Raw genomic sequence first — 12,595 nt, 5'->3', positions numbered from 1 at the left:
TGCTTTCTTGTTACTCATCCAGTTCCGAAAATGATTCAAATAGTCTGAAGAGGAAAGCATAAATGTTTGCAATCGATTAAAGAAGTCCTTCTGCGTCTGGACTGAAATGCAGCGTCCCAGAAAATCAGAATCAGAATCAGAATCATCTTTATTGCCAAGTATGTAGGACACAAAAGGAATTTGTTTCCGGTAGAACACGCTGCACTAGTATCGTTGTCAAAAAAACTGCTAAGTGGCACTATACAGTTCCATTTTGGCTACTGTTGAAAGAGTTCAAAGAGTTAATGGCTTGGGGGAAGAAGCTATTTAAATGTCTGCTGGATTTGGTGCGCATGGATCGGTAGCGCCTGCCTGAGGGGAGTAGCTGGAAAAGGTGGTGGGCAGGGTGCGGAGGGTCCAGTAGGATTTTCCGCGCCCTAGTTTGGATTCTTGCAGTGTGCAAGTCCTCGAGAGTGGGTAGGGCAGTGCCAATGATTTTTTCCGCCGTCCTAATGCACATGATGGCGCCCAAGCTCCGTTGGAAATGTGTTGATTTGTCTCCCGGGAATTTGTGTCAACTAGTATCAAGTCTTGGTGCAACACACAACGATTCACCATCACATTATGTTTTTTCCTTCTAATTTCGTCATCAACACGGATCAACACGGAGTTTTCAGACCAAACAAAGTACCCAAAATGCATTGTGTGTCGCTTTCTCGGTCATGGGCGTTCCAGACGTGACGTCATGTCAGGCATCGTCACCAACTCGAAAACAAGACTTCCTGAATATTCAGTGCGAGTCTTAAAACGTAAAATATAGCTATATGCTGTTGAATCTTTGTAAAATACCCCCAGTAGAAGTCATTTCAAGTGATTTTACAAATTAGGGACACAACTTTTCCAGAGGCGTCGGTTGTCCTTTAATGTGCAATGTATCCCCCTGAAGAACAGTTATGAAACGCCTCAACAGGAAAGTATTGCCTGTTACAAATGAAATATTCAAAGTGACAATCCTTTGAAATCCGACAAAAGCGAAAAAGAAAAAATAAATAAATTGCAACAGTCGTTTTATTCTTTCCCTCGCATGTATTTTTGTGTCCCTGATCTGTAGGTTTTGGTGAATGCAAACTTGGGCTGCAAAGTGTCCGGCTTCCGACCTCTTCAAGAGGACAAAATAGAGGCAATCTACACGACACTTGTAAGAAAACCTCATGCAAAACATGTTATATTTTGCTCAGCAATATGGAGCTCATTAAACTACCATTAGATCATACTAGTGTGCTTTTTTTTTAACTAATTCACTGCCAGATGATGTGCAAAAATGTGTCCATTGCAGTGACAGGATTATTGTCATTGTCACTCGAATTCTAGGACCCACAGAATATTTAGTTTTAGGACTCCATAAACATTCAAAGCAGTGTAAGAAACCTTAGACTCTCTTCTTTCATCAGAAATAAATAGTTAATTCCTAAATTATATGGGTCTGGAGTTATAGGAGCCTGAAAAATGCATCTTAACTCATTCACTGCCAGACATGAAAAATGGGTCTTTTTTGTCATTGTCACTCGAATTCCAGAACCCACAGAATATTGAGTTTTAGGACTACATAAATATTCAAATCAGCGTGAGAAACTTTAGACACTCCTCTTTCATCAGAAAAAAAGAGTTAATTCCTAAATTATATGCGTCTGGAGTTATATGATCTTGAAATGAGGGCGGCTGTCCAAAATACAATGCAATAAATACATATTGGTTTATATAGCATTTTAACAACAGCGGAAACTTGAACAAAGCCCTAAGATGGGAAAAAGGGGAAACTCTGCTCCCTTGTGGAAGGGAGAAAACATTGCCAGAGGTCTGACCAGCGCTTTATCGGCACAAAAACAGAGAAATCAAAACCCGAAAAAAATTATTGAATGGCGCCCGACGCAATATTTGCAATTTTAACTAGGTTCCATGCTACTAGCATTGGCAGGGACGAATATGTTGTAACGTCTAAATTATGTTTACGTGGTTAATAAAAATGGATTAAGCACATTCTGATATCACCAAGGTGACGCTACTTCGTTGCCCCCAATCATAATAAATTTGTGAATGGCAGTAAATGAGTTAAAATATGTATCAAGTGTGAACTTGTTGTCCTTTTTTGACTGAATAGCACGGAGGCAAGAGTGTGGTGCTATGGACTGCTCCGGAAGCCATTCAGTATCATCGCTTTTCCTCCGCATCGGATGTCTGGAGCTTTGGTATCGTCATGTGGGAGGTCATGTCCTATGGGGAAAGACCCTACTGGGATATGGGTAACCAAGACGTAAGTGCATTCATACCCAATCTCTGGTTGCGATCATTTGCATTGTTTGTACAGACACTGTGAACAAAGGCGATATGGCGAGAGTATATGCAAATTTAAAGGACAACCGACGCCTTCGGACAAGTTGTTTCCATAATTAGTAAAATCACTTGAAATTACTTCTACTGAGCATATTTTACAAAGATTCCACGTGACGTCACGTCAGGAACGCCCCTGACTGAGAAAGTGACACACAATGCATTTTGGGTACTTTGTTTGGTCTGAAAACTTCGTGTTAATCCGTGTTGATGGCAAAATTAGAAGGAAAACACATAAATAACGTGATGGTGAATCGTTGTGTGTTGCACCAAGACTACTATTTGATACTAGTTGACACAAAAAACAGCAGAAAAATCAGCCCATTTCTAACGGAGCTTGGGCGCCATCTTGTGAATTTTCTGGCACGCTACATTGAAGTCCTGACGACTCGAATTGATCCGGAAGAACTTCTTTAATCGATTGCAAACGTGTGCTTTCCTCTTCAGAACTATTTGAATCATATTCATAACTGGATGAGTAACAAGAAAGCATCTTCTCCAAATCTGAAGCCATTGTTTTGATTTGAGAACAAGGCAAGACATCCTGGCGTTACGTCACAAGCAAGGGGGCGGGACCTCTGAAACTCGCCATTTTCGGGGTCATTTTGAAGTAGTTTTGGGACACTTTAATTAATTTTTATTGGTGTTTTGCATTTGACTAAAAATATCAGCCTGCGTGTTTTGGGTCTTTTAGATGCTTTAAAACGTTTTTCTGATGTCAGTTAGGAAATGGTGTCGGTTGTCCTTTAAGTGATACATTAGTAAAACACAGTCTTCTTGATTTGAATACCACACCCTTGGATATCTCATGGCACAAGACATTTTAATGGGTTGTCTTTCCATGAAATAATAGATTTGTAACCTGGCGAAAGAGCTCTCCCTGTGCAAGAGTTTACCAAATCCTAAATTCCGCCCAAGGCTAGATTCCTTACCCGAGGATTACAGTTTAACAGGCAATGTCTGTTCACCTCAGATTGACTCCAGATTTTCTGCGCTTCCATTGTGGCCCTTGTGTTCGGACAACTAAGCATACAACAGCATGAAACTTTTAAATATGATAACTTGCATTTATGTCTATTCTCTATCAGTAGTTTAGTTAAGAAAAGTGTACATACACAAAAATGTCGCAAATAATGTTTGTGTTATTCCCAGATGAAGTCGTAGTGAGAACACGTACAATACGTGGCTTTTTACTCACTCCAGTTTTATTTGTCGCTTCCATCTGCTTCAATAAACAATGCGTCCTTAGACAGCTTGGATCATGTGAACAGAAAGTAAAAAGGATGCAGTGGTTCTGAAAGCTTTTTCAAGGCCAGTGATACACACACACACACACGCACACACTCATACACACTTTAAGTCTGCATCAGCTCCATAACCAATCCTGTTTTCTCCTAAGGAAGCAGTGACCTCCTTCCATTGGCCTCCGCCTGTCCCTCTTCCAATGCCACCCAGTTCATAAAAGGCCCGAAAATCCCTCTTTTACATTCAGCTTCTTCTGGAAAATGCATTTTTTTTTTCCTATCTCGCACAATAGTACTCTTGCCGATGCTCTTCTTTTTGCAAGTAAATAGAGAGTCTCGCTTCACTTCTTGCCCTTTAAAATGCTTTTTATTTTATTTTCTAGACAGAGCTGGTCCTCAATAATTTATTGTCATCTAATACAAAAGAATTCCGATGATTAAAATGCAAATGAAGATATAATCCAATAAATCCAAATGATGTCTCTTTCTGATTGGCTTGCAAATTGCAGTCAGCATAATATGCACTGTACCTGATATTCAGGCTGGGGAAAAAAAGATACCATATTTCCTGGTGTATAAGGTGCACCAGAGTATAAGGCGCACCCCCAATGATGGGTGTATTTTCAAACTTTTTCCATATATAAGGCGCACCGGACTATAAGGCACACCTTCAATGAATCAAAAATGTTTTATGCCGTATTTTCTGGTGTATAAGGTGCACCGGAGTATAAGGCGCACCCCCAATGAAGGGTGTATTTTCAAACGTTTTGCATATACAGTAAAGTCTCGTTATATCGATATCGGATATATCGATAGTCCCGGTTATATCGATACTATTTCTATGCACGCACGGAGAAAATTACATGCAAACAGGGTCGGATATATCGATAGTCCCGGTTATATCGATATTTTTTCGGACTCCCTTGAATATCGATATAACGAGACTTTACTGTATAAGGTGCACCGGCCTATAAGGCGCACCTTCAATGAATGAAAAAGGTTTTCCGAATATAATATATAAAAATATCTGAAAATTATTGTGGCTCAGTTTTAGTTCACATATAAGGCGCACCTGTGTATAAGGCGCAGGGTCATTTTTGGAGTAAATGAAGGCTTTTGGGTGCGCCTTATACACGGGAAAATATGGTGACCATTTGCATCTTCTCCTCGGGCCCGCGTGGGTTTTCTCCGGGTCCTCCGGTTTCCTCCACACTCTGAGATAGGCTCCAGCACCCCCCGCGTCCCTAATGAGGAATAAGTGGTACGGAAAATGGTGGATAGATAGTATCATGTTCCAGTATCATGTTTATTATCCAGAATTACTATGCATGAGATAAGCAGCACTACAAAGTTTCTTTTGTTCTGGCGCTCATTATCATACTTCCCATTTGCACATGGCAGGGTCAAAGGGCAAAGCTTGTCGAGCGGTCGGGGTGGAGGGTTTTGTTCATCCGCATTGAATTGATACATGATATCGTAATCGGGATTGTTGCTTGGCCTGTCCACCAGCAATTCATTGTGCCCTTTACTTCGCTGGCTTTGATTAAATGGAAAATGTCAAATGCTGAAAAAGCATTTTATGAATGCTCTTTAGAGAGGCGAGAGCTTAAGCAGCCGAATAAGGGGAGTGTAGATTGAGCAAGATGAAGAGGAAAGAGTATTTTAACCAAAAAAATGCAGCTGATATATTTTGGATGAGTTGACTTTTATTTTCCCCTTTTCGGGTGAATGTAGTTTTGAAGAGTGATTCAACAGCGGGATAGATAAGATGAAATCCCCACACTGTGGTGACAAGCTGAATGGGAACGAGTTAGAAGGACCATTGAGTAAGTCTAGAGGGACGTGATCGTGCTCTTATATTTGACAGAGATGAGATGACACCACAGCTTCATCAAAGTAGATCACAAAGGTGGATCCCAAAATTAGTATCTAGCTTATCTTTTCGGGGATGTTATATAACAGGGACTAAAGACGGCCAAAAAAAGGATCAGCATGCAGTTTAAAGTTAAATGACCATCATTTATTTTCTTTACTGTACTTCTTTACTTTACTGAGCTGTCTTTTATCGTGCAATAATCTCATTTGTAACATGTATATTTGTACATATTATGGTGATTTTTTTTGCTTGGGATAAACATTTACTTTGTCTGAATTTTGCGGTCGTTTGGAACGAATTAGATCATTTACATGGAAAATGTGTCTCGGCTTACACAATTTTACCACTGTATGACTTTCTGATGTTCTGCATTCTTGTAAAGGAAAAAATATAAAAATAGTAATAATAATAACGACAATAATAAGACACAAACAACAATATTTGTAACATGTAACATGTATTTTTGTACATATTTGGGTGCATTTTATTTTATTTTATTTGGGTGCATTTTAGAAAATATTTACGTCTGAATTTTGCAGTGGATTGGAACGATTAGATCATTTACATGGAAAACATGTCTCGATTTACACAATTTTACCACTGTCTGACTTTCTAATCTTGTGCATTCATGAATGGGAAACATAATAATAATAATAATAAGCATAATAATAATAATAAGAATAACAATAACAATAAGAAGAAGAAGAAGGACGATGACGATACCAATAATAATAATAATAATAATAATATAATAATAATAATAATATAATCCTTAATAATAATAATAATATTGTTAATAATAATAATAATAATAAGCATAATAATAAGAATAACAATAACAATAAGAAGAAGAAGAAGGACGATGCCGATACTAATAATAATAATAATAATAATAATAAGTCTCCAACAGACAGGAACAAGAGTAATTGCCAATCTAATTTGTAACATTTTTTTAACATATTTTGGTGCATTTTTTTGCACATGTCTGTATGTCTGAATTTTGCAGTTGCTTGGAACGGATTTGATCATTTACATGGAAAACGTGTCTCAACTGACACCATTTTACCACTGTTTGACTTTCTAATATTCTGCATTCATGAAATGGAAACATCATAATTATAGTAATGATAATAATAAGTCTCCAACAGACGCAAACAAGAAATAATTGCCGTTTGACCCTACGAGAGAGACTTGGTCTTGAAACAGGCAATGCGAAAGAGCATCTAGGAAGAAAAAAAAAGCAAAAAGGCAATCTGGGTAATTCAATTTCAATCTATGCAATGCTTGTGAGTGGTCTAAACAATCAAATAAAAACACAGTTCCTACAGCTCTTTGTATGCGACCTCATTATATTCTGCAGCGCTAGCTCTGCTAAATGATGTAGCGGTTGAGTGTAAATAGCGTCAGGCTGTGGAAACCGCAGCCAGTGTGACACCGTCTTTAAGGATAAGCGATGCGTGAATTATTTTGTATTTTCCTTTCAGGGAATGATTTTCTTTTACTCAATCTGCTCGGATGGGCAATAACGATGACAGAAATGTTCCACAGCAATGACTTTTCCACATCTATGTTGTCGTAGACGAAAATCAATGGAGTCATTGGGACATTTCTTTATTTGTTTCACATTCCACCGCAAGCGATCTATTTAAACTCATTCACTGCTAGACATGTGCAAAAATGTGTCTACTACAGTGTCAGGGTTTTTGTCATTGTCACTCGAATTCCAGGAACCGCAGAATATTGAGTTTTAGGACTACATAAACATTCAATGCAGTGTAAGAAACGTTAGACTCTCTTCTTTCATCTAAAAAAAAAAAGAGTTAATTCCTAAATTATATGCGTCTGGAGTTATATGAGCTTGAAATGAAGGCGGTTGTCCAAAATACAATGCAATATATCCATGTTGGTTTATATAGTCCTGGAACAAAGCGCTTACATGGAAAAAAGGAAAATTCTGCCCCCTTGTGGAAAGAAAAAAAACATTGTCAGAGGCCATGGCCAGCGCTTTATTGGCACCCAAGAATGAACAAAACTCAAACAAATTTGAGAATGGTGCTCTATGTCATATTTTCAATTCCTAAATACATTTGTGAATGGCAGTGAATGAGTTAATTTTGCCTTTTTGGTTTTTGTCCCCCGTCGTAGGTGATCAAGGCCATTGAGGATGGCTTCCGGTTGCCCGCGCCGGTCAACTGCCCGACACATTTGCACCAGTTGATGCTCGACTGTTGGCAGAAGGAGAGAACGGAGAGACCCACTTTTAGTCAGATCCATTCGGCGCTGAGCAAGAGCATCCGTTCACCCGACGCCATCGGCTCCTCCACGTTGGCGCGAAGGTCGGAGATCCAGGTTCTCTCCCCGCCATCCACTTTCACTCATAAAACACAGTTTCTGCTTTCCTTCCAGAACCCTGAGTTCTTCCATCACACTGGCAGAAAGACCGATGCCCACCTTCCCGTCGTTTAACTCGGTAGGCGAGTGGCTGGATGCTGTGGACATGGGCCGATACAAGGACAACTTCACTGCGGCAGGTTACTGCTATTTGGAGTCGGTGGCGCGAATGACCGTCCAGTGAGTAGCTCTGAAAATTGTTCTCGCTGTGAATTTTTAACTCCTTCACTACCAGACGATATGTAAAAATGTGTCAGCTCCAATGCCAGGGTTTTTGTCATTTTCACTCAAATTGCAGGACCCACAGAATATTGAGTTTTAGGACAATTCAATGCAGCGTAAAAAAACTTTAGACTCTCTTATTTCATCAGGAAAAAAAAAATATTCCTAAATTTTATGGGTCTGGAGTTATATGAGCTTGAAATGAGGGTGGCTGTCCAAAATGCAATACATACATATTAGTTTATATAGCGCTTTAACAACAGCTGAAGCTGGAACAAAGCACTCTAGTGCCAGGGTTTTTGTCATTGTCACACGGATTCCACAACCAACAGAATATTGAGTTTTAGGGCTACAAAGACATTCAATGTAGCGTACGAAACCTTAGACTCTCTTCTTTCATCAGAAAAAAACGAGTTAATTCCTAAATGATATGGGTCTGGAGTTATCTGAGCTTGAAATGGGGGTGTCTGTACAAAATACAATGCAATACATATATTGATTTTGTATCGCGCTTTAACAACAGCTGAAGCTGGAACAAAGTGCTAACATTGAAAAAAGGGAAATGCTGCCCCCTTATGGGGAAAAAACCATTGCCGGAAGCCATGGCCTCCGCTTTATCGGCACGCAAACAGGAAAAACACAAAACCTGAACAACTTCAGGAATGGCGCTCAACGTCATATTTTCGATTCTGACAGTTGGGTGTAATTTATAATTTGCAAAAGTGTGGGCACTCAAGGCCAGGGTTTTTGTCATTGTCACTCAAATTCCATAACCCACAGAATACTGAGTTTTAGGACTACATAAAAATTCAATTCAGCGTAAGAAACTTTAGACACTCTTCTTTGATCAGGAAAAAAAAAAATGTTAATTCCTAAGTTTTATGGGTCTGGAGTTATCTGACCCTGAAATGGGGGCGCTGTGCAAAATACAATACATACATATTGACTTACATAGCACTTGAACAACAGCTGAAGCTGTATATAACGAAGCGCTAACATGGACAAAAGGCAAATGCTACCCCCTCATAGAATTGAAAAACATTGCAAGAGGTCTGACCGGTGCTTTATCAGCACCCCTGGCAAGAAAAAACAAAACCCGAACAAATTCGGGAATGACAGTGATTGAGTCATTGAAGTGGTACGATATGTCACTTGCAAATCCTCATGCCTCACGTCTGTTATTTGAAACTTCCCGTTCCCGAATTTGACGCATTGTTCGGCCAAAAAAATTGGGACAAACCTGAACTGTATGTTTGCAGAGATGTCCTGAGTCTTGGCATCACTTCCCTGGAGCACCAGAAGTTGATCCTGGCTGCCATCCAAACCCTTCGAGCCCAGGTCATCCAAATGCACGGGCGCGGTGTGCAAGTCTAACAGAAGGCCGAAGGCTCACTCGTACTTGCAGATGGCGGAGGACCAGGTTGTCGTATGAGGCAAGCGAAAACTGTCTTTCCGAGCGAAGAGCAGAGAAAAGCTCCTCCATTTCTTCCTCTTTCTCCATTTTTCCTCACGCCTTCCGCAATTCCTTCCTTTCTTTGTGCTACGGAGGCCTACAGAGGTGAACATCGCTTCCCCCTAGTGGTTGGGGGTGGAGTGTCAGCGGTGTGATGTCATGTGATTTTTTTTTTTTTCCCCCTCTTGGTGACCGCTATCTGCACTTTGACCTTAAAAAAAAATAACTATCAGCAAAATCATCCCGTTTTAGAATCGGTGAGTGAAGACGATCTTCCAGAATGGTGACCGGTGAGAAGGACTCCAAAAGGTTACTGGATCACTTTTTTTGTCCTCCTTCTCCTCCTCTTTACCTCAAGTATTTTCTTATTATTATTATTATATATTTTTTTTTTCAAGATGGACAAAGGCACTTCTCCGCCATCTGATCCCACTTGAAATACGAAGGGACATCAATCTAACTAAGTATGTGAATGATCGTCTTCAATGCCAGAAGTGATTTTCATATCAGATGGTGAAGGATGATCTCGGAATATTATTTTTTAAAAATGGCAGTCTTGTAATCCACACAATCGAGCAGCAGCTGTCAATTGTTAGAAAGTCTGAGCTGTCCCATACAAAAAAATAGATATATTTTTAATTTGATTAAGTCCACTTAAAATGAAAATACTAAGAACTTAAATTGAGATCTAGGGGAATGATTGAATGAGCTTTCAAGAATCAATCCAATACTTTTTTTTTCCGTTTTGACCACGTCTCGAGTTGTGTGTTTGATCACCCTTCATTTAACGTCACTGTCTCTTTGACTCTTTTTCTGCTTTCTTTTCTTTTAAGCTGTTTTTCAATGTGCGAATGAACTAGCTAGCTGTCTTGCTGGCTATCTAGCTGGCTACTTAGCTATCTATCGATTTGCTATCTATTTGATATGTATTTGCTATTATCTAGTTATCGAGATAGCTATTTATTAGCTCTCTAGCTAACGAGCCATCTAGCTAACTAGCTAGATAGATAGATATCTATTAGCTATCTAGCTAGCGAGCTAGCGAGAAAGCTAGCTATCTAGCTAATAGATAGCTAGAGTTATTCTGGGTTGAGTGAAAAGTGACCTATTCTGTAACTGTGAAAGGCACTTATAAATGAAATTTATTATTATTATTATTATTATTATTATTATTATTATTATTTTATTTTCCCGTTTCGCCCCGATGCCGTCTTGTAATCTTGTCCTCCGAACGGCTAGCAAGCTCGCTACCGCCTACGCTGCCAAACTCAGGTCAACTCTGGAAAATGACCCAAATCTCATATTTATTTGTGGAGCGGAAATATGGATGGATGATTTTAAATGCAGATGTGTTTTTTTTGAAGTAGTATTTAATGTAAATGAAAACATTAGTTTGCTCATTTAGCGACGCTCACGTCGAACGGGTTTCGTACGGGACTGCCAACGGAGGATCGGTAGCTGTCTGCACACAGTATCTGTGTATTCATGAACAGTTAGTCTGTAATCATTGGATGTGTTGGGTGTGTGAATTCAGTATTAGAATGTCATAGCAATATTCTTTTTTTTTTACCTCTAAAGGACAACCGACACAATTTTCTTAGTTTCCTAACTGACATCAGAAAAACGTTTTATAGCATCTAAAATACCCAAAACACGCAAGCTGATATTTTTAGTCAAATGCAAAACACCAATAAAAATGACTTAAAGTTTCCCAAAACTACTTCAAAATGACCACGGAAATGGCGAGTTTAAGAAAGTCCCGCCCCCTTGCTCGTGACGTCACACCAGGACGTCTTGCTTTGTTCTAGAATCAAAACAATGGCTTCATATTCGGAGAAGATGCTTTCTTGTTACTCATCCAATTATAAATATGATTCAAATAGTTCTGAAGAGGAAAGCATAAATGTTTGCAATCAATTAAAGAAGTCCTTCCGGATCATTTTGAGGCATCTGGACTCCAATGTAGCTCCCCGAAAATGCACAAGATGGCGCCCAAGCTCCGTTGGAAATGGACTGATTTGTCTGCTGGGAATCTGTGTCAACTAGTATCAAATAGTAGTCTTGGTGCAACACACGACGATTCACCATCGCGTTATTTATATTTTTTCCTTCTAATATCGCCATCAACACGAAGTTTTCAGACCAAACAAAGAGCCCAGGATGCATTGTGTGTCGCTTTCTCTGTCAGGGGCGTTCCTCACCAACTCGAAAACAAGACTTCCTGAATATTCAGCGCGAGTCTTAAAACGTAAAATAGAGCTATATGCCGTGGAATCTTTGTAAAATACGCTCAGCAGTAGAAGTCATTTGAAGTGATTTTACAAATTATGGACACAACTTGTCCGGAGGCGTCGGTTGTCCTTTAAAGGAGGTGTTTACTTTCCCCCATTACTGTTGGGTGTTGGTGTCCAGTGATCCGCCTTGACTAAGTCATCACAGCACATGGGTCAGAGTTTAGCGAGGAGTTAGCTGATGATCATTTTTGATCGGACCTCATGTAACCAGTTTGCGTGGTTCTGCTTGTCCTCGTCTGTCGTTTCTCTGTTAGTAATTGTGGAAAACAAAGCAACTCGGGCTGGGCGGACGGCAAAGGGAAAACTTTTCTTTTATCGGCCGACTGCCAGGCCTCATCGCCGTTGTTCAACGGTAACGGTGAAATGTGAAGAAAGGCAGTTTGCGGTTTCTGTAGAAGTAAGATGCATCGTCGCATAAAAATAACATTGGGTCCGTGTCGCCACACTGAAAGTATTGTCAAGCGATCGTAACCCTCTCTTCGCCCCGTCTTTTCCTTCCCACGACATGTTTAATACTGTAAATATGTACTTGAAAATGCGAAATCTATTTTTATAATTTGTTTGAAGAACAATGTGTTGAATATAATATCTGCTCACTGTGTATGGGGTGTTTTGTTTGAATTTAGGGCCGTCGCCAACAACCTCTGGTGTTTGGAATATTTAAAAAAAAACGTTTTTTGGGGGGGGGGGTAGTTTTTGATGATTTTTACCCATTGGAAGGAATTCTAATGGCTGTTCCAATTATGAA

At 39.6% G+C, this 12,595-nt stretch overlaps 1 protein-coding gene across 2 annotated transcripts in view; it reads left to right on the top strand.

Annotated features, from left to right (window-relative positions):
* Positions 1-12,595, top strand: part of epha10 (EPH receptor A10) — a 129,973-nt gene that overhangs the window by 117,214 nt on the left and 164 nt on the right. For both annotated transcript variants that reach the window (XM_089023142.1, XM_089023143.1), the window contains 5 exons: positions 1,091-1,177; positions 2,138-2,290; positions 7,633-7,823; positions 7,894-8,058; positions 9,360-12,595. The exon at positions 9,360-12,595 is cut by the window's right edge and continues 164 nt beyond it. In XM_089023142.1, the coding sequence (XP_088879268.1) occupies positions 1,091-1,177; positions 2,138-2,290; positions 7,633-7,823; positions 7,894-8,058; positions 9,360-9,474 (711 nt within the window). In that variant the 3' untranslated portion in view covers positions 9,475-12,595. The remainder of the gene's footprint in view (positions 1-1,090; positions 1,178-2,137; positions 2,291-7,632; positions 7,824-7,893; positions 8,059-9,359) is intronic.

Source organism: Hippocampus bargibanti, linkage group LG20, assembly GCF_051943395.1.
Source record: "Hippocampus bargibanti isolate YZ-2025 linkage group LG20, ASM5194339v1, whole genome shotgun sequence".
NCBI lineage: Eukaryota > Metazoa > Chordata > Actinopteri > Syngnathiformes > Syngnathidae > Hippocampus > Hippocampus bargibanti.
Note: the sequence above shows the minus strand (reverse complement) of the source record. Positions and strands in the feature narration are given on the sequence as shown.